Raw genomic sequence first — 23,836 nt, forward strand, 5'->3', positions numbered from 1 at the left:
CATTCCATGATCTCGGCACTAGAATGAGGTGGTGTGGTCGGCACCACGCTCTGACTGCCTTTTACCCCCGAGAAAGACCTGGTACTCAATTTTATAGGAGGCTGAGTGAACCTCGGGACCGTTCTGAAAGTTTGGCAACGAGAAAAAAATCCTGTCACCAGCTGGGATCGAACCCCGGACCTTCCAGTCCGTAGCCAGCTGCTCTACCAACTGAGCTACCCGGCCGCCTAGAGGAATTTAAAATGTGTATAGACAGATTCTGGAGAATTGATTTATTTTTATTTTAGTTGGTTATTTAACGACGCTGTATCAACTACTAGGTTATTTAGCGTCGATGAGATTGGTGATAGCGAGATGATATTTAGCAAGATGAGACCGAGGATTCACCATAGATTACCTGGCATTTACATTATGGCTGGAGAAAACATCGGAAAAAAAACCCCAACCAGGTAATCAGCCCAAGCGGGGATCGAACCCGCGCCCAAATGCAACTTCAGACTGCCAAGCAAGCGCCTTAACTGACTGAGCCACGCCGGTGGCTTGGAGAATTGATGTATTAATATAAATTTAATAGATAAAATTATAAATGGAGAGGAGTAATGAGATAGCGAGGCAAGAAATGTTCAGCAATTTAAACAGTCTAAAGTCATTAAAAGATTATGAAGAAAAGAAAATAGTATGGGGACAGGAAGAATATATATGAGAATTAACACAAGAGAAGAATAGATGGGCCTAGCATGGTGGAGATTGGGAATTTGGAGGTTAAAGAACAGAAGAGGAAACTTCACTGGACTGGTATGATTCCATTTATAACAAAACAGCACAAATACACAAAATAATTTTGTTCAACTGGTCATACTTTGCTGAAGGAACTTTTTTTTTTTTTTTTTTTTCGTTAAACTGAATTGACTGTACAAGAAAACAACATCAATCGTGTTAGAATTCAAGTAATACTAGTGGCTTGCGCAGCAAATGCTGCTGCAAACTAAGTTCGTTAGACGTTCAAATACAAATTTTTAAGATTTATTTTCAATGAAGAATACTTGTCTTTTTGATAGTTATTTGCTTCCATAATAATGAAACATACTCCCTCTGAATGGATTTTTTAGGCCAAATACTTTTTCTTGAACCTATCTAACTTCAGTTTTTGAGTTTCAACGCGAAAACGCAAGTATCAGTGTCAGGACGATAGCAGTAGCTATTTCAGGTCATTGTGGATTGTAGGCAAAAGTTAAAAAAATGTCAGGTTTGCTAAGCTTTCGAACAATAGCATTTTCATATAGCTGCTGCACGTAGAACTTGAAATGTAGAGCGTAAAATCATTTTATCCTACTAAGAGATCTTGCTGAAATGATCTGGAGACTACAAAATTTTCTAGGCCTCTTATTTTATTAGTAAGTAATACCTTTTTATCTTTCCTTAGGAACTGTAATTTTTGCGCTCTCTCGAGCTAATACTGAAGACAATGACACATATCAATATCTACACTACACCGCCATTAAGTATATGAAAAAGACCCAACCCCACTGGGCTAATAAGTATAAAAATATTTGATTTTTAATAACAATATTATTATCTTACTTAAGTTTTGTAGTTATATATAGCAGCCACTCAGTAAATTATAGAAATGGAGATATAAATTAAGATATTCTCTACATTTACTTACATAACCTCAAAACGTTTCACTTTCATGTCATCAATATAGCATCAATATTATGTACAATTAATGAAAAATAGATGCATCATGATATTAACTATAATAATATTTAATTTCTAATGATAATAATGTCATCAAACCACCTCAAGTTTCGTAGATTTGAATATCCAATACACAGTTGTACTCAGAAAATTATTATACACTGCAGAATCAGTTTTTAATAACAAATTGAATTGAGCTCTCAATATGTCGGCAATCCTGCAGGTCATGGCCTTCGTGTAATAGCCTATTGTTTATTGTAGCGTGTATTTTGTTCTGAAAGTCAGTCAAGTCGGCCGTGATTCGATAAAATTAGTTCTCAAAACTGACAACAGATGGATTTTGGAAAATAGGAAAATTGTGTAGGAAAATTGACATTTCACTGAAAACTACTACTTTTCCAAAAAACTTTGGGTTCCAAGCTTCAAAATGAGGTGCCATTTATTAAAATCCGTTCAGCCATTTTCCCGTAATTTCCATTACCAGTTCAAATTATATATATAGATTGTGGAAAGAATATATATTAAGAATGGATGATGCAAATTTACTATGGAATACAGGCCTGTCTACTAAATGACACGCCCTGTTGTCAACTACTGATTCACAGAAATGTACACATTGTATAGTGTAGTGGTAAATATCACAAAGTATAGCATGAATCAGCTGTGTATAGTGAGGGTCACATAAGAACAGTTCCTAAACAGCAAATATTGCCGTCTTGTCAGTGTTGTCAACTGTTACCGATATCACACGATCCTACCACAGTCTACTATATACAGTCACGAAGCTTGAGTTTTGAGGGTGCTAGAAACAATAGACTGTGACAGTACTATTTTGCATTGCCTGTAATGAGGCGATATTAGCGATCCTAGTGGTGTGCAACTATCTAATGTTTGCATATTTGCTACGTATTGAGCTTCGCGACTAGACTGTGATCCTACGTACTAAATGACTTATTTACTTACCTACTTTATGTTGGAAGGTTATTCTAAATAATTCAAGAATTTGTAACATATTTTCGTAGGTAAATTATACGAGAAAGGAATCAACATGTCGAGTATTTTGTCTGGCAATACGAAAAGTCGTTGATTTGATTAAACAATTCACTCACGAGACCTAACCTAAAAATGTATTTTGTTTGGCCAACTCCGAAAACTTACCTGACTATAGTCTTGAATTATAAACACAATGCAACACATAAAATAACTATTATGTATTAATATTCATATTAATTAATTATTAATATGTTCAAATTTCATTAGCTTCTAGTAACCGGCTCAGAAATCTAGTACAATTTCAATTTCATGGAACTCCAGTACTGACAAATATTGTCGATATTTGTCTCAGCTGCCAACATACAAGTTACAAAATCACTATCATTCGTAGTATTTGTCAGTATCGAAATTCGAAACGAAGATGGCAAAAGAAAATTCAACCTGCAAACTAGAAAATTACCACAATCCACTAGCATATGTAGTAATGGGGGAAAAATGGTTAGGTTTCACCCTTAGGATATGAAGTAAGCTGACCCGGACTATATATACAGTCATTCAGGCTTTTCCACCAATTGTTTTACTTTGTGTGAAAAGACACGAAACAGTTAATGTGGAGGGGCAGATCATACTTTAGGCATATTTTGGTTGGTTTCATCTGACACATACTACATTTTAGTTGCTTTTTCTTGTGCATATGAAAGTCTACTAGTAGTTGTTTCTTTCAGGACGCCATTTAGTATGCCTCCTATGGAGTGCTTTCCATAATTACAGTAAAACCTCGATAATCCGGACAGGAAAAAAAAAAAAAAAAAAGAAAAACAGACGAGTTTGTAAAAAATTAAAGAACCCCGTTTTAAGACTTACTTTTATACTTTAGAATTAACTATGAAATTACAATAATTACAATATTACATTTTTATAGTATTAAAAATAAAGAAAACTCATCAACTTTGCATTAAAGTAATTAAACTATACAAACAAATATTATTATTTTATGTATTTACTTACTACTTACAAATGGCTTTTAAGGAACCCTTGCTTTACATTTTACTGTACTGGTATAATGTATTTACGCCTATGTCCTTTAAATATACCATAATAAACGTGTTTTGTTGCTATAAACGGAGTTTTAATGCACTTTCTATTGTTCTTTTAAGATTTCAGTTAATCCAGACTTTCGTTAAACCCCAATTAGTCTGGATTAATGAGGTTTCACTGTATTCAAAGTGAAATATGTCTGAATATATTCTTCAACATCTTACAAAAACTGAAACTGATTATGTTACTAAAGCAAAATCATTCCCGTTACAAAGTAAACAGAAGACCAATTTACTGACATAATCATTGCCCGGAGTGCACCATAAGTGTCTATGCTACACTCGCAATGACATGAAATGATCAAGGACATTTGTTGGGATGCCGGATGCCACAGGGGAACTGGAGCTTCTGAAGAAAACTCCTGTGTTACCTGGACCATGGACTTGCCCAAAACAAGTTATAAATTGGGGGTATGTTGGGAACCAAACCTGGGTCCACAGAATTGCAATTCCACAGAGCTCTGGCTACTACTGGGTGTTCATTTCAAAGTGTGTCATGACGTCACTGTTGTGAGTCAGCGATTTGAAGCGAGTTTCAGCTTTTATGTCAGAGAAGTTGCCTATTAATCAAGGCGTTCAATCTGAACTTGAGAACGTGTATGGTATAACTTGAACGTCGTAGCAACAGATGGCAGTCTGCACAGTCTGTGTGCTACCATAACCTCTTTCGAACTGTGTTTTGCGCGGGAAGTCATACGCAGGGTATTTGTTATCATCGGTTGCGTATGGCAACATTCCACAACACAAATAAAATGCTCCATGTCCATGTCGACTGTCGAAGTTAATGTCAACAAATACGTAAGTAATCGTCTTAACCCTCTCCACATATCCCGACAGTAAGAAAAAAACTCACCTCAGTACATGTTTCCAAACAGTTCACATTCCTGCCACTACTGGCGTTACCTGTTTGTATCGGTAAGTACTCTTCTGAATGAACGCCGTACTTGCCAGGCAACTTCTCTGGCACATACGTAATACGCCTCTGTGGAAGTGTAGGAAGATTGAATTCTCTAGGCTCATCGGCTAGCCATATGACGACATACAGCGAGCCACGACACACTTTGAACTGAACACGCAGTAGATCAACATGATGGAAGTATCTATATCAGCAATTCTTAATAAGAATGAAATATTTTTTTAAATTCTGACCAAATAACCATTTAAGCATTATACACACAACACAACTGTTCCTACCATACTGAGTGGCTTACTTATTTTCCCTCTGATAACGTTTTAACTGTTTTTTTTATGAAGATAAATATGATTTTACTTACGTCACAAGATTTAGCATGTGCCACAGACTGACACCAATATCCTGGTCCCCACGAACACTTCTTGCCTCCTAGTAGATGCACTCTCTGTCTATCCCACCGGCATACTGCTATTTCCGAGCACACCAGCTGTGGATCTGCCACTTGTGATATGATATTCAGGATACTTGGTCCGTACACACTAATTAGCTGATTGCACTGTAAGAAAAGAGCAAATATTTAGAGCATATATTATAAGCTTTGGAAGGATATATGCTTGCAAATATTCCAACATTACTTACGTTAATATAACTATGTAAATTAAGAATTAGAAAATAGAAGTTTAGATATAAGCGCAATTGTTAACACAACGCTACTACGAAACACATAGTCATGAAAAATTAACTCTAGTAAAGAAAAATATAGCAAGCACGTAACTTCGCACATTACGAGAATTAATAGACTGTTTCTGGAAATTTGAGCACCAATCAGAAATCACATCTGCAAGGGAAACCATATCAGGGAATGCACAGCCAAACACATATCTACATATGCAGTAGAATCCCGTTTTAACATTCCTGTTTTTAAGGAATAATCTGTCAAGTCCCAGCCGAATTACTGTAAGAATATTTAATTCCCATTTTTAAGGTATACTTTTCAAGTGAATTTTGTGATAATGAAACCTGAAATATTGACTCGACTTTCAATAGGCTAATCATATTTTCCCCTTCATGAAAATCTGAACAACAATGGAGACAGATGGAACTCCCTTGTTTTAATGATGCGAATATCTTGCTTTCCAAGACAAGCTTAGGAATAATACAAAGCAGCAGGAATACGAAACCTTCGACGACAAAAAGATGAAAAAGGTCAGTTCAACTATATATATACGCTGAAACAAAAGATTGTCCTAGACCAGCCGTTTTCAACTGGTGTGCCGCGAGAAAATGAAAATAGTAAAGGTGTAGCAAAAATTGGAAAAATAAAAGTGAAAAAAGTGGTAAAAAAGTGGGAGTCCAAGAGAGTCAACATTCAGCGAAAGCAGCACAAGTCAACATTTAGTAAACACATTCCCTTCTAAAACCCTCAAAATCCCCCCCCCCCCCCCCCCAGTTGGAAACCACTGGTTTAGATTATATGAGTGTGCCGCAGGATTTTAAATTACACCTTTAGTGTGCCACTTGTTGAGAAAGGTTGAAAAATGCTGTCCTAGATCATGAAGTGGTAGTGATGATGATGTCGATGATGAAGAAGAAGAAGACGAACAACAACAACAACAACAACAACAACAACAACAACAACAACAACAACAACAACAACAACAACAACAACAACAACAACAACAACAACAACAACAACAACAACAACAACAACAACAACAACAACAACAACAACAACAACAACAACAACAACAACAACAACAACAACAACAACAACAACAACAACAACAACTTAGTGGCATAAAATAAAAGTTAACAATACTGTAAAGTAAAGAAACAAACCTCTAAATGTAAGGTAAGAAAATGTTGAAAGATGGTTTTTGTTAGGGTAATTTACCCATACAATACATACTGTAGCTATTGGTTTTGGTATTACAGGGGCGGGGGGGGGGGGGAACCTTTTCTAGCTATACACTAAGTGATACATAATTTAAAAAATACTTACTTGATATAAATTTTGAAAATACTTACTTGGTTCTGATCTCTTGCTGGGAGAATGGGGCAAACTTTTTTCAACATTTGACCCACATCTTGTTCTATGTCAGGATCACCAAGAAGGCCGTCCAAAGCTCCCATTGCTGCTTCACAGACTTCACACTCTCTCATGTTCTTTTTTATTGATTCTAAAAGACAGAAAACGGAGAGGGTGAGAATTATTATTTAAATCACATGATAAATCACGCACTGTAGTGATCAGGGAATCTGAAAACGTACATTTCAGTGAAAATCTCGAAATAGGTATTTTGCAGCATCACATTACTATATTTTTATGCTTTGTACAACGAGAAAATAATATAAATATTTTCTCACTATACATTTTATGCATTTCGTAACAATTCAATTATTTACCGATTATACCAATGATACACTTTAGAGTGTATTTTTTGTAACTTTCAAAAGACACGAATAAGTAACAATTAGGCTGTGGCACAAAAGCCCATTGAGAGGCAGGACCAACCAGCTGGCTGCTAGCCTCAAGTGCACATGCCTCAGCAGAGGTGAACGATCATCCTACCAGAATGGAGGTATCATGTGGTTAGCATGATGATCACCCCCAGCTATTATAGCTGGCTTTCGTAACTGGATTTCACTACCTATTGTAGCTCCGCAAATAGATCATGATACTGAGTGGCATTGGTCCCATACACTGGCCGAAATTTCATGAGAAAATTCCTACCCCATGAGGACTCGAACCAGCATGCATTTCGTGCATGCTGGACGTCTCAGACCACAACCATGGATAAATATATATTCATCCATGCCACAACACTACAGCATGGGACACCTTTCAGAAGACATGAGTAAATTAAATTATTTACTGAACATCCAAAATGCAAATTTGAATAAACAGCAGTGCAGTCAACTTGACAGTGATAAACAAAAGAACGATAATTTAGTAGCCTTATAATGAGAAGCTCGGGAGAAAATTATAAACAACAATATTGCCACTTGCAACCAACCAACCAAACCAACCAACCAATCATCTTTTGTGTGATGGAGTTTTCGAATGGGAGTAGAATATATAAATAATATCATATCACTCAGACACAAAGAGCTCCTAACAAAAAATTAAACAATCATTAAGACAAAAATAATTAAATCACACAAAAACTTACATATAAAATAATTTAAAAGCAAATAAATAAGCAAGAATAAAACCCATTAAATAAATTATAAAACAAAAATCGGACCTAAATAAAAAACTAAAGACAATATATATATATATATATATATATATATATATATATATATATATATATAAAGTAAAAGTCGAATTTCTCCATACATTTCAACCAACTCACAACGTATTTTCATCACAACTCTATTCATCAATTCAGCTCTTAAAATAAACATTTAAAATCACGGAGCAAAAAAAAAAACACAAGTGATGATTCAGCCACCAGTGTATGAGGACATTTGCATGTATCACGTAATTTATCAGTACAGTCTCTGATTTCACCGAATGACTGAAGCATATGAAAGTTAATTCACAACTCTACCACTAATTTGATTTTTCAAAATAAGATAAAAAATATTTAAGATATTGAAGCTCCATGGATTTCAGTAGCACATATTTTCTGAGCACCAGCTCTGAAACCATGGCAGGAATGAGAAGTGGAACCGTTAAATGGGTGATGACCTTATTACGAAAGACTGTACTATACTAGGCTAAAAATACACAAAGCAGTAGGAATGCGGTACGGAACCAATAAGCGGGTTTCAGAGCTGGCTCTCACACAGTAGTGACATAATTTCTTGTATTACTAAAAATTTAGCTTGCATCTATTACAACTTAAGTGTATTCAATCTGCAAACACAGAACATAAATTTTATTAATATGCCTGTTCCTTGGGTATACAGATTAGAACTTGAACATAATCTAAATTTCTGGTGATAAAATTGGTGTCGTAACAAAGCTGAATGAGAATTTAAGGGGAGAGGACGGTATTTTTTAAAACCTTTTCCCTATTTCGTGTAAAATAATAATTTTTTTTTGTATATAGAGAGCTCATATCTGTAGAAACTCAACCAAAAATAAATATTTTGAAAAAAAAAAAAAATATTTGGGGGCCCAGATTTAAAAAAAAAAAAGTACCCAATGCAGGATTTTACTAAAATCGATATATCTTAACCATTTTTAAAGGTAGATTCATCCCGTTTTTTTGCAATATACTTGCAAAAGCATGCTCTACAAATTGTCTGTAACAGAATTTTGATATTAGTCCCTATGTTTGTAAAATAAACAATTAAAATTTAATAACACTTTTCTGAATTCCTTTCTTGCAAACAAACGGACGATTTTAAAATGAAATCAATTAACAAAATTCTGTTACAGAGAAAAGTTTCCTAATAGTCTAAAGAATGTGTGTTCTAAATTTCATGCATGTATCTTTAATAGTTCAGAAATTATATCCATTTTTGTCTGGCAATGTAGCAAAAAAATGAAGTTACCGTAAACCGATAAAAGGGGGCAAGTGATTTAAAAACCCATAGTGCAGAAAGTTTAAAAATGGCGTCTCAACATCCGATAAGGGCACAAATACCCACGAAATTTTATGTAATGCATTCCACACATATATCAAAGAGTATTTTAAAGAAAATTTTTTTTTTTGAAAATTCAATTTACTGGAAACAAAAATAAAAGGGGTTGAGTGATTTAAAAATCCATAATGCAGGAAGTTCAAAAATGGTGTCTCAACATCTGATAAGGACACAAATGCCCACAAAATATTATGCTATGCATTCCACACATATTATCACAGAGCATTCTAAGAAAAAATTTTTTTTTTTTTTTAATTTACTCATTTTTCACCAAAAAAATACCATCCTCTCCTCTTAACTGGAAAAACATAATTACAAAGTTCAAGTGTGTTAAGATTTTGGAATATTACTGCAAAGTAAGGTAGGTACTCACCAATTAGAACAGCATGTTTGAATTGTTTTCCAGTACAGAACTTAAGACCAGAACAGATATCAGTGGGACTCAGAGTGACTGCAAGCATTGCCATAATTGCTTCAGCATACTCGTCCACGATCTCGTTACACTCTTTCACCATTTTCTTAGGGAGGTGATTGCATATATTTTTAACAATGTCCTTAATTTCTGCCTAAAAAGTAAATATAATGCAATTAAATTTCACATAAAGTAGTGTTTGTAAAGTGTGCTTATTGCATACCTTTAATTAAAACTTTTCCTCTTACCTCTACAGTTGCATCCTTCAGTTCTTCATCAATCTTTGAAATGACAAACTCACAAATCTCACAACTAGCTGACTGTTTGGCAGACAATCTGTTTTCATTTTGTTTCTCGTGGGTCTTCTCCTCTGATGGAAGTGGAGGAATCTCATTACTCACTGTAAACAAGATCAAGACAGCAACAATACATATGAAAATCCTTGTACAATACCCAAGGTCTTAATCATTTTCAAAGCTCAGATGTTACATGTCATCCTCAGAGGTCTAGTGCTACTACACTTGTCACTAGCCTAAATTAACCTGGGTTAAAACTGGCAGAGGGTGATACCACAGTCTAGTATGTACAGTCACGAAGCTCAATTCGTTACAAATATTTATTTATTTATTTATCTATTTACGTCCATAACAGGGCAAAGCCCCAATTACAATACACAGTACAGATAAAAAAACATATTGCATACAACACGAAAAAAGAGGTAAAACAGATACAAGTGTAATTACAAATTAAAAAAAAAAAATAGATACCACCTAAATAAAAAAGACAGATACAGATATAAATTAAAAACACCAAATAAAAACAAATCAAAGAGAGCCAAGTACAGACATCACAGCCAAAAATGCAAAATGTAGGCGTAGCTATAATTGGCAAATTGCAGAGCAAATACAACACCATGTTAATAAATTCAATATACAGCACTACACAGCAGGCCCAATTAATCTATTAAAAAAAAAAAAACTCACCAACACAGAACATGTGTTTCAAGTAATGCTTTACATAACTTTTACTTGTACATATTGTACGATAACGAAAAATCTAAATCCTGTTTATTTGATAGATGATTGTAAGTTCGAAGCATTAATAAAAGTGGAGACTTTTATGAGATAGTGTTTTTGTTGACTGTAAATAAAAGAGAGATCGCTTTCTCAAATTTGATTTACCAATATTGAAACTAATTAGCTGTAGAAGATCAGGGTTGTCTATTATATGCATCCATAGATAGTTGCTAACCGCTAGGATTGCTAATATCACCTCATTACAAACAATGCGAAATAGTACCGGCACAGTCTATTGTTCCTAGCACCCTCACAACTCAAGCTCCATGACTGTATATACTTAGGCTGACCAGACATCCCCGATTTCAGGGGACAGTCCCCGGTTTTGAGTTGCTGTCCTCTGGGAGCAAATGTCTCCGTTTTGTCCCCAGAAGTTTTGATTTTGTTTCAGTAACATTTTACACATTATATATTTAAGTATCGTGATGAAATTTCTGCGATTCATGCACATTTCAGAACAGTTCTCAGTACGAGACAGAAGAACCAGCGAGTACAGTATGAGATATTCTGCACTCTTGCGGAAGTGTTAGAACTGCCACAGTGTCAATTTTTAAGTAGTTAAAAAAATGAGGAATTCCGTAACAAACCAACAGGTGAAAAGAGATATGATGTTTTTCAACATCTGAAAAAAATTCCATTCTATTTTTAAATTTTCTCAAAATAGTGTCATTAATTGTGTGTTTCAGTCAGTAATTCATCATTTGAAAGACTTTTCTCCACAATGAACTCAATGTGGACTGATGAAAATTCAAGAATGAAAACTGAAACAGTTAAAACAAGTGAAAACAAACTTACATTTCTCATGTGAAAAACTTAGTGTGAAACTGTATGGGAATGAACAGATCCTTAAAAAGATACATTCTTCAGACAAGTACTTGTAAAATGTGTAAGTTAGAGTTCAGTGTGTACAATATTATGTGAAAGACTTCCATGCATGCGTCAGTACTAAAATTTACTATAATTATGTATAGGAGTTACGTGTGTTTATGCATTTAATTAAAACGGTTAAGATATTCTACAAATTTAGCGTGCGAAGTACTATCAGTGTATCTACTGTTACATGTATTTTATGCAACATTTCAATGGAGAGTGACTAGATGAGCATTTGTGGTTTTTCTTGACATTGCCGATGTCCCCTGCTGGACCATAAAAAATCTGGTCAGCCTATATATACTAGACTGTGGTGATACATTTTACATTTATGTCAAATCCAAATTACATCTTCCTTCTGAAAAATTTCGCAATACTGTATACTCTTTCTCTTTTCGGTCTATAAATATATATATCCCTTTACTTCATTTTTCTACATTTACACCAATAATAATCTTTACGATCAATACAATATGACAGTTACAAGGAGCAATGAAGCCGGGAAAAAATAGTGTTATTTATATACAGTAGAACCTCTATTATTCGTGGTAATGAAGGAGTTGAACTGAATGGTGAATTGAAAAAGTCGGACAATCCGTACCATAAAAGATTTTCATAAATTAAGAGCATAGGCCATTACAGTTCCGTAATTTGAAGCTCCTGCCAAACTGCAACCACTGGCGTCTACACTATACAATATTATGCTGGTTGTAACTAAAAACGTAATGAAGTATAGCAAAGTAAGGAATACTTAGCACTTTAACCTTGTTTTTTTATTATTACATAGCGCACACCTGTAACACCAGTCTTGTATTCTGATGTGAGATGAGCTACAGTTTATTCTTTCCCAAACAGCGGAATTATCTGCACTTTTTTTACGATCTTAGTATAACATTTTTGATGCCGGTGGAAGACATTTTGCATAGAAGTTATACAGTACAGCCACTCGAACAGTTGGAAGGACTGAATGGTGCACGAGTTTGCAATTGTGTGTAAGTTCTTGGAATCATTTCTTTGAAAAGCAGGTAGTGACTATTTTATAAACTGAGAAAAACATCCCCTCCCACAAGTAACTGTTCCTGTTGTTGGCAGCAGCATTTCTACTACATGCTGGTAAAGGTAAAGGCTTGCAATAATCCTCTCTAGAAAAAAAATCTTACTAACATAATGCACAGTACACTTATATTATTCTATGTAAAAAAAATGGAGAGCGAAATAATCACCAATCGGTTAATAGGGTGACAGATAGTCGGGGTTCTTCTGTAGGACTATTTCTGGGATCAAAAAGCAGACGGAAAAGGCGTGGAAATTACTATAACAGGAAGAATGCATTCAGATTCCACTGTATGTAGTTCAGAATAGAGAGAATTCACTGTACTGAACTTTCAATAACTGAAATGTGATATTTCCTACCAAAATCAGGATATAAATAATAAATAAATTTCAATCATTATGTGGAACTATACAAATGATATTAAGGAAGAAATTAAAGAAAGACATTCAGATATATATTTTTTATTTTTATGGATCAAAAACTTGGGCAATGAAACTAAGATATTAGGAGGATTCAAGTAGCTGAAATGAAATTTCTCAGATCAATTAAAGGGAGCTCGAAACCTGATAAAAATTAAAAAATAAAGAAGAAGAAAAAATGTATATTCCATAATTTAAACAAAGTCAATGAGAATAAAACTCGAAAAAACATATAGGCCTAACCCAAATAGAAAATGGAATTTTGATGGACCACATAAAACAAGAAGTGACTTCTAAGATCGCAACAGGAATACATTTACTAAATTGGGATAGGGAGAGAAGAGAAAGAAGAATAAATTAAAATATGCATATTACTCATAAATGCCCCAATGAATAAACGTTAAAGAAAGTTAATGTAATTTCTTTTTATGACGATAGGACTAAAGCAGAAGCATTGCAATAAAGTGCGAAACTGCATCAAACAAGATTTTTAAACAGTAATCTCATTAGAAGTTCTGATTATACCGATAAATCTGCAAGTAGAACACGAGCAGTTATCTAGAGAAAATCAAAATTCGAGTGGGATTTGATTGACTATTACACGATTAGAAGAAATGAAGTACTCTAATACAATAAAATATTAATTTTCTTACTAAAATTCTATTTCACTAATGTCAGCTTCATCAAAACATTTGAACAGAGCTGCCATTTTCAGTTGACTATGAGGGGAACAAACAACAATTGCAAAGCATGTTTTATATTACCAGTACCATAAAAGAATTTGGAATTTGAAACAAATGCTAAGGTGGTGACAAAAACAGAAGAAAGTATATAAAGATTAGAAGAAATAAAGTACTCTAATACACTAAAATAGGTATTAATTTACACTAATGTTAGCTTCACCAAAACGTTTGAATGGAGCCGCCATTTTCAATTGACTAACCGTGCATTTTTTTTAAAAGCGCTTCATGCCTTTGCTGCAGCAAAATTAGGGTCGAAAAAAAACGTAAGTAGGTCAACTGACTGCAAAATGGTGGATAATTAATATTGGCTTCTATTACTGCAGTAATAAATTTAACATTAAAAGAACCGAACATGTTAAATAGTTTCGACTTCCATGATAATGACATAGAATTATTATTACTAGACGATTTTGACAATAATAAACATTGCAAAAGACCAAAACATGCATTCCGCCATGATGGATCGTGCAGCAAACTCGTAAAGCGAAGTTTTGATTTGCTGCACGCTTGCTACAGCGACGGTGAAGCAAATGTAATAAAAGAACGGTCTTGCTGCAGTGCTTTACGTCTTGCTTTAAAAAAAACGCACGGTATCTTTGCGAGAAACAAATGACGATTGCAAAGCATGTTTTATAGTACCGAGAAACAAATGACGATTGCAAAGCATGTTTTATCTTTGCGAGAAACAAATGACGATTGCAAAGCATGTTTTATAGTACCGTAAAGAATTTGCAGTTTGAAATATTGGCAAACAAAGAAACAAATGCTAGGGAGATGATAAAAACAAACAAATGCTAGGGAAGTGACAAAAACAAACAAATGTTAGGGAAGTGATACAATTGTAGCGATAAACAGCCATGATTGATTGGAACACATCCTTCTGTATCGTTTTATTGGTCAAAAGTAGTGTGACGTATTAAAAGTGTAATAGTCAGAATAAAATTATTATTGTAATGTCAGAACTTACTTATATCTGGAACTGGTGTAGTAGTACTCTTTGGCTTCTCAGGTGCATCACAGAGTTTAATATAGATGCAGATTTCTTGAGGTGTAAAATCAGCTACCAACATTTCTATCAATATCTCTTCATATTTGTCAACAAAGCTCTTGCACTCTGAAGAAAGAGACTGTGGCAGATCACCACACAATTGTTCCAGTTCCTGCTTTATTGCTTCCTGTAAAGCAACGACATTTCAATAGTTGTTATTGTATGAAAAATTCCTCCCAAAATATTTAGGACTAACCCATAATTAACAAAATAAAATTACCGGCATACGTACTAAATGGATATTTTTATGCCCTTCTTTCATCTTTTAGAATAAAGTTCAGGCTTAGTAACTCAGGTTGAACTTTTGTACAATATGATAAATGACAAAAACATAATCAATGTAACATACATTTGCTATCTAGCTTTTTTCCCAGGAAATTGTTCAGGTTTGTTAGAACTGTAGTGAAAACTGCTTCCAATAAACGACAATGGCAGCTATTCCATGCTGAATGTTGTATATTGCCTATATTTCTTCTAATTCAGAAATATACAGGGTGGGGCATAGGAACCAAGTGTTTTTAAAATAATCATAAAACAGTTAGTTTTTGTTTTCAACACATTTTATTCGTAGAACAACGTTTGTGAGAACATACCATTTCAATTATGAGTGGAAAATTACATCTGGCATGTGATGTCCGTCTGTGTTCACGCATTGTTTAAGGTGCTGACGAAAATTCACCTCTTTTCTTTCCAGGGGATCTCTGTTGATTTGGGTGATGTGTTGACGTACTGTGTCCTTTAATTCATCTAATATTCGGGGCTTATCCTCGTAAACACATGCCTTTCGGTACCCACAGAGAAAAAAAATCACGTGGACAAGTCAGGGGACCGAGGGAGCCATGGAACATCACCAAATCTCGAAATGAGACGATTGGAGAACAGGAGGCAAAGAACTGTCATTAACGCTCTGGAGATATGCTCCGTGGCCCCATCTTGCTGAAACCACCCATCTTGTTTGGGTGTAAATGTAAATCGCCTTGCAAAATCCGTCTTACCATACGATTGCTGATTCCAAGAGTAGCTGAATGTCTTCGAGCAGAGCGGCCTGGGCTGCGCAGTATCGCTTATCTGACTGAAAGTTTTCTGGAGTACGCACTCTGTGTTGGGGGCCGGGCGATTTATCCTTCAGTATTGCGCCTATTTTTTAAAAGATTTTTTAACCCAACATAAGATTGTGTCACACATGGGAACAGAATCATTGCGATTAATATTGAATCTGTAGCAAAACTCACGCCCTATCGAGGTCACCGACTCGCCATTTCTAACAAAACAATCATACGCAAACATGCGTCCACTGCTCCATGATGCCGACTGCAGGTGAAATGCTATGAGCCATGGAATGGACTGTCACATGCCGCACGTCTATGAGCCATGGAATGGACTGTCACATGCCGCACGTCTCTCCCTTTCATAATGACCGAGTACAAGCCATTTAAAAAACACATGGTTCCCATGCCCCACCCTGTATAAAAACGTACGGTATAACAATTTTTAAAACAAATGTTACGAATTCAAATTAGGGATACACTTCATACATGCCACAATTTAATCTATTTTCTTACCACAGTTTTGTTATTCTTAAGCTCGTTGATGAGAGACTGCACAGCCAGCAAGCACAGAGGGCAGGTAGGTTTATCATTTACATAATGATGAGGATCAATAGATACTGACACTGATGGGCACAGACCAAGTTGAGGACAGATCTGAAAAGTAATCAAGATTCTTTTATTATCATTCTTAAACTGAGAGGAGGTGATGATGATGACACATTTTATCCATTTTGCCACAATTTATTTCTTTTTCATATTATAAAACAGGCCTTGCCAAACTTTTCATAGCGAGGACCACATTAACCATCCGAGAAAGAATCGCGGGCCAAGTCACGTAAGTTTAAATTAAGTCTAATAAACAAAGGTCATAAATAACGTTAGTATTCAACCTTTTTGCTTTATTGAGCTAAAACCTACACGTTCAAACTGCTTTCTTTTTTCATTCAACTGGCAAATTATGTTTTTGGCAAAATATCTTCCACTCTACGAGCAACTGTATGTACTGAAAGACTAATATTTAGGGAGCGGATTTTTATGTGCTAAAAAATTTAAATATATTTATTTTTTATGTGCTAAAAAGTACAAAAATATTTGCTAAAAATAAAAAAATATATATATATATATTTTTTTTTAAATATGACAAATATACCTTACTTAGCTTGGAAAAAAAAAATTTTACTAGGTACTCACCAACCACACTTGAGTGCTAGTAGTTGGCCGAGAATTGCAGTGAACAACAAAGGTCATCTCCAAATTCTCCATCACAAATGCATATCGATTATCTCTGAACAACGACTTATACTGTGAAAACGATCTTTCCACATCACAGGACGTCAGAATGCATATTTAAATAGAGGAATGTCGCAAACACATACACCGTCAATTTCACATACAGGCACACTCTCCAATACTTAAGCAAATTTACACATTTTTTTTATATCCACTGTTTTTCCCAAACACATTCTGGAATTTGTCCCTTAGTACTTGTACTTCTGAACCTGGTAGCGAGTCTAGTTTAATTTTCACGACACGCACCTGCCTGTTTCAGACAACAGGTTTTTGGATGTTTCGAGTTAGAGGTAAGGGAGTGCCTTTATAACCTGTCTTGACAATATAAGAAAAATTGTGTATCATATTCTATGACGTAAATACGGTATTTTCGCATCCTACGTTTTCACTGCAATCTAATTTCGAGCAAAATTTAATTAGAACGTATAAATAAAGTTTTGAACCTCTTGAGGTTTAAAATACGATCATGAAAAGAACGTATAACTGAAGTAAATTAACATGGAAAATATAGGAATTTTGCCAGACTTCAGAAAAAAATGTATTAGTATGAAAAACGTATAAATGAGAAATGTTGTTGTTGTTTTCTAATGCCAGGCATTTGACAATAAAGTCATTTGACCTCTTGCACTCCAATATTTTTCAAAGATATTATCATGGCCAGCCACTGAAGCACAGATTTTGAGGTGTTCCGAATCCATTTCTTGGTTTGAGTTGCACAATGGGCAGTTAGGGGACTGATATATTCCAATTCTATGCAGGTGTTTGGCCAAACAATCATGGCCTGTTGCCAATCTAAATGCAGCTACAGACGATTTTCGTGGTAAATCGGGAATTAACTGTGGATTTTGATGCAGAGAGTTCCATTTTTTCCCTTGGGATTGAGTTTTCAAATTTTGTTTGTTGAAGTCTAAGTATGTAGATTTAATAAATCTCTTCACAGAGTAATACGTAGATTTAGTAACAGATCTGTAAGTAGCAGTGCTGCCCTTCTTTGCTAAAGCATCCGCATTCTCGTTTCCCAGGATTCCACAATGGGATGGTATCCATTGGAATACAATTCTTTTATTGAGTGATATTAATTGAGGGAGCATTTTAGTTATTTCTGCTGTTTGAGATGAAGGTGTGTGCTTAGAGACGATTGATAGAATAGCTGCTTTGGAGTCTGACAATATAACTGCATTCCTAAATTTATTGATGTGGCATAGAAGATTCCTGAGAAATTCACTTATTGCAATGATTTCACCATCATAAATGAGAAATGTATAAAGAAAGTTTTACTGTACATATATAAGTAATTCTGTGTTCGTTGTATACCGGTAACTATGTAATTTACGTAGACCTAAAGTTGATCAGTTCTTAGTCAAAAATGTTTGCCTTAAATATTTATTGTACTAGATTACAACTTATCTGGAAATATGGCATTAAAATGCACAAAATGCTAAATTCAAGCCATATTACGAGTTTCAAACTAAAAGTGATAGAATATGAAAAAAAAAAAGTGCCAACAGAGCAACAAGAGTTCACAGTTTCGGAATGTTAAGATACTGGAGGAAACAGAAACTGAGGAGAGTATTCTGAGGCCAAAAAATGAAAAATATTAAATCAAGCACCCTCCATTTAAGTTACAAAATTATGGCAAAATGTGCGTGAATAACGCGAGTAAATAAGGTGTATGTATGTAACTTACCAAAGATGGATCTATTTCCTCTGCCAGAAGAGCAATGAATGCATTACCATATGACTCAACGAATTGCTTGCACTGATCTTCGATGGTCTTGGGCAATTTATCACAGGCATTCTTGACAGCATCTTCTATTTTTTCCTGTGAAAAAATGAAACCTTAGTAGTACTAATATGTATGTTACTGAACTTAGACTGAACTACGCATGATGCTCAAATAATGAATTAATCTAAATATCTTATCTTTCTCCATGTTTCATTAAGTTTCTGTTCAATTTAGGCTGACCATAATTTTTTAGACAAAAACAGGGCAGGAAACCCACAGGTTATGTTCTTAAAATAAAAGTCATTAAAATGTTTTGTCTGATAAATGTTTCTACATCAAACAGGATCAAATAATCCGATTGGATTAAATATGAATGTTGATAAAATTCCATTTCATTCATATTGTACAATTAAATACATTGTAGGAATCGTTATTTAAGTTGAACTCACAATAATCTTGATAGAAAACTTACAAAAACTTTAGCTTGTTGTAGAGTGATGGGCCTGTATTTCACAACGATCATACCAGTAGTATTTTTCAGGTGATTTTACCTTTCGTAACAAATTTCAGTCTTTCAGTACCTTGTCATAAAACCTATCACATTCCATGTCACAATTTTGTTTTACAATTAGCATAGCTCTCATTGCTTCAATGTGTAATCGAAATTTCTCCTTCGATCATATAATTGTCATAATATAAAATATTCTTTCTACTGGTACTGTACTTCCTGGCAGAGAAAGAGAATAAAACCTACTACATTACAAAAATTCTAAAAATCTAGGTATTTTTTTCAATCATTAAAAAAAAATGTGCACAAATCCATCAGATAAAGCAATAATATTGATTTTAGGTTATAATTTACCAATATTAAAACATATTTAAATTTTAAAAGTTTTTATGAAAAATGGGACAAAAGTGACAGTTTTACTAAAATGACAGGATGGCCAGGACATAAGAAAATAATGGTACTGTCCCGTTCAAAACAGTACATTCAGTTGCCATTAAACAGATACCACAGTCTGGTATATACAGTCACGAAGCTTGAGTTTTGACGGTGCTAGGAACAACTGATTGTGCCAGTACTATTTTGCATTGTGTGTAATGAGGCAATATTAGTGATCCTAGTGGTTAGCAACTACCTATGGATGCATATTTACTACGTATTGAGCTTCATGACTGTATATACTAGGCTGTGCAGATACTGAAAAATGTTTAAAAGAGTTAGGAAAATGGGACTTTTTTTAAGATCTTGATATTCCACTTCCATGAAATATTATTTATAGGGCTCAGATACCAATGGGCTGTAAAATAATAATAATAATAATAATAATAATAATAATAATAATAATAATAAAACCTGTAATGTCTCAAACTTTTGGGAAATTCCAGAAGTTTTCAATATTAGTGGGGGGGGGGGGGTGTAAGAAGAATGTAAACTTCGATGTTAAATGAAATTCTAGAACATTTCACTTAAAACACAAAAATTGATTACAGATGTAAATATATATATATATATATATATAAAATAAACGAGTAAACATAAATTATAATCTTCCCTACTTATTTCTGCTAGCTTGCTTCAAAACTTTGTAAAAAAAATTACCTCTGTTGCTGGTGTTGTAATAGCTTGTTGTACATAATGTAGGAAATATTGGCAGAACACACAAACTTCTTTGTTATTAACAAGCATAATAGACTGTGGCATCATTCTTTCAATAGGAAGTTGGGCATTTTCCACATCTGCTACTCTTACCACTGTAAAAACAAATAAGGGAATAGATTAATAATAATATGTAGTATAGGTCGTAGAATTTTCAAATAAATATTAGAAGTAACAGTAGAGCTGTGAAGGAAGTCCACGACTACCTCTAATAAAGTTCTTCCTGCTCCTTGAAGTCTTTTTCTAGAACAGCACAACTAGCATTTCACAATTAGTTTTCACTCTATGAAGCATGCCCTGATTTTCTAATATATTTGACAGGTTTGTTTTTCAGCCAAGAATGAAGGAATGGAAATTAGAACAACAATCGATCTCCATCTATTCATTTCATTGAAATGTAAAAAGCAAGTGCTATGAGAAAAGCACATATGTGCACACGCCTGTATGGAATGAAAGTGACTGGACAACAATGCTCCAAATATAGCTTCAATCGCCATAAATAGATCATCACTGCCATAAATGTTATAAGAGTGTTGGAAGTCTGGCATGAAAATTCAGGCACTTACAAGTGTTGATGCAGGAAATTCATTAACAAAGCTGTGATAATGTACAAAATTACAGAATTTGATTGTTTAAGTATCTCGGATTTTCCTGTATGTGGTAAGTACCTTTCTTGGCTGGTTTTTATCATAAGAATTTAATTTTGGAAACGGTAACTTCAATATTTTTTTAATTTTATATATACATATTTTTGCACTGGTTTAAACTCTTTGTTATTCATTTCGTTCAAAGTACTGTATTACTCGGTTGAGAAGCTTTTGTGTGTTTGAGAATAAGGTGCTTAGGAAAATATTTGGAGCTAAGAGGGATGAAGTTACAGCAGAATAGAGAAAGTTACAAAACACAGAACTGCACGCATTGTATTCTTCACCTGACATAATTAGGAACATTAAATCCAGACATAATTAGGAACATTAAATCCAGACATAATTAGGAACATTAAATCCAGACGTCGGAGATGGGCAGGGCATATAGCACATATGGGCGAATCCAGAAATACATACAGTGTGTTATTGGGAAGTCAGAGGGAAAAAATCTTTAGGAAGGCTGGAGGAAGAAAAGACCTTTAGGGAGGCTGAGACGTAAATAAGAGGATATTAAAATGGATTTGAGGGATTTGGAATTATAGTAGGGACTGAATTAATCTTGCTCAGGATAGGGATCGATGGTGGCAATGAACCTCCGGGTTCTCTAAAAGCCAATTGTAAGTAAGTAAGTAAGTTATATTATCGGTTATTCTGTATGGTTGTGAAACTTGACTCACTTTGAGAGAGGAACAGAGGTTAAGGGTGTTGGAGAATGAGGTGCTTAGGAAAATATTTGAGACCAAGAGGGATGAAGTTACAGGAGAATAGAGAAAGTTATACAATGCAAAACTTCACCTGATATAATTAGGAACATTAAATCCAGAGGTTTGAGATGGACAGGGCATGTAGCACATAAATGGGCGAATCCAGAAATGCATATAGAGTGTTAGTTGCGAAGCCGGAGGGAAATAGACCTTTAGGGAAGGCAAGATGTAGATGGGAGGATAATATTAAAATGGATTTGAGGGAGGTGGGATATGATGCTAGGGACTGAATTAATCTTGCTTAGAATAGGGACCGATGGCGGGCTTATGTGAGGGCAGCAATGTAAGCAATATGAATACTTATTATTACGTTCATACTATAGGATTCTAAATCTAAATAGCTTATTACAGATTTATTAATTTGTCATACAGATATTATTCTGTATGACAAATTAATAAATCTATAATATTCTCTTAGCAAGCAGTTCATATGTCTGTACAGATTACTGTTCACTTAACTGCAGAATCCCGGCCAAACAAGTCACTCAGCTGAGTGCGCTCCTAGTATAATGGCAGTTGACATTAGGCATATATGTTGACATATATGTCCAACTTGGAGTCAGGCCACAAAAGGGAAACATTGAAGGAGGATAATTCGATCCAGTGCTGTGGATTGAATTCGGCGTAGCTCAATGGTCAGAGCGCTTAGTACGTAGAACCAAGGACCCGGGTTCGATCCCTGGCACCGGAGCGAATTTTTCTCCTCAAATATTAATCTAAATAGCTTATATTGCAGCACATATTGCACATTTATATAACAGTAACATAATCTTGAAAGTGAGAAATCACATCTGTCGTAGTTTTAGTAAATGTGTATTTTAGAAATGTAACATTTCCATTTAAGGTTTTTTGTAAGATAATCGAATCTAATCCAGTAAATTGAAATCCAATACACAGTTAAAAAAAATATTTCTCATTGTGTTCATGGACACAGTTTAAATATTAAGAAGATAGAGAAAGTAAAACTAAAACTAACCTCCTCCATTATCACCAATGGGAACCCTGTGATAACTTGTGGCCTCATCTTGACCAATAATCTTAGTAGCAGGAATTGTATCTACAGGCTGTGAAGGAAGCAAGAGAGATGGCTTCAAAGTCTGAAGTGTTGTCTGCAGTGTATCAACAGCTTTTGGTGGAAGAAGTGGCCAGATGGGACCCTGTGTCGAAATAAAATAAATCATTTATAACAAACAGTAGAGAAAACCAATGTATGTCACAAGCACGTAAGTAAATATTTACTTCTCACAAGGGAACTGTGAATGAACTCATATACAGGATGTATAGAAACAACACCAACAACACTTATGGCCAGTTTTTCCAAGTATTGTTAGAAAATTTAACGACTGTTAAACTCTAAACAGTTTGTTAATTAATAAAATTGTATGTTTTCAACACCAGTTTGGTTTAACAGATTGTTAACAGTTTGTTAATTTTAAATGTAGGATTTCGGACAGTTAACTCGTTTAACAGTTAGTTAAATATGGCAGATGTCTCCACAGCTGTTCGAACAGAAGTTGCGAAATTAATATTCTGTGTCTCTCTGTAGGGAATACTAGCATATGACTGGTAATATAACATTTAAAAAATACTTTGGACTGTTTAAATACATCAGTGTTATTTTATTTCTTTCATATTTCGTATCCATAATGGCAATGAGGCAATATAACCTTACTTTGTAATTATTATTCAGCACGTCACCTACAACTTTCATTTGTCAACTGTTTATGGAGCGTGGCCTACTATAACAGGTTGTCATTTTATGCAAGTTTCATGACTCG

General features: G+C 34.5%; 1 protein-coding gene across 1 annotated transcript in view; it reads right to left on the reverse strand.

Moving 5' to 3' along the window:
- Sap-r (prosaposin) overlaps positions 1 to 23,836 on the reverse strand; it is a 61,292-nt gene that overhangs the window by 1,549 nt on the left and 35,907 nt on the right. Inside the window, exons 9-17 of the mRNA XM_069842120.1 lie at positions 23,035 to 23,215; positions 20,591 to 20,742; positions 18,949 to 19,083; positions 16,485 to 16,625; positions 14,842 to 15,049; positions 9,961 to 10,112; positions 9,674 to 9,866; positions 6,730 to 6,881; positions 5,063 to 5,257 (exon numbers count right to left, since the gene is read on the reverse strand). Of these exons, the coding sequence (XP_069698221.1) occupies positions 5,063 to 5,257; positions 6,730 to 6,881; positions 9,674 to 9,866; positions 9,961 to 10,112; positions 14,842 to 15,049; positions 16,485 to 16,625; positions 18,949 to 19,083; positions 20,591 to 20,742; positions 23,035 to 23,215 (1,509 nt within the window). The remainder of the gene's footprint in view (positions 1 to 5,062; positions 5,258 to 6,729; positions 6,882 to 9,673; positions 9,867 to 9,960; positions 10,113 to 14,841; positions 15,050 to 16,484; positions 16,626 to 18,948; positions 19,084 to 20,590; positions 20,743 to 23,034; positions 23,216 to 23,836) is intronic.

The sequence above is a fragment of the Periplaneta americana genome, chromosome 12 (genome assembly GCF_040183065.1).
Source record: "Periplaneta americana isolate PAMFEO1 chromosome 12, P.americana_PAMFEO1_priV1, whole genome shotgun sequence".
Classification (NCBI taxonomy): Eukaryota; Metazoa; Arthropoda; class Insecta; order Blattodea; family Blattidae; genus Periplaneta; species Periplaneta americana.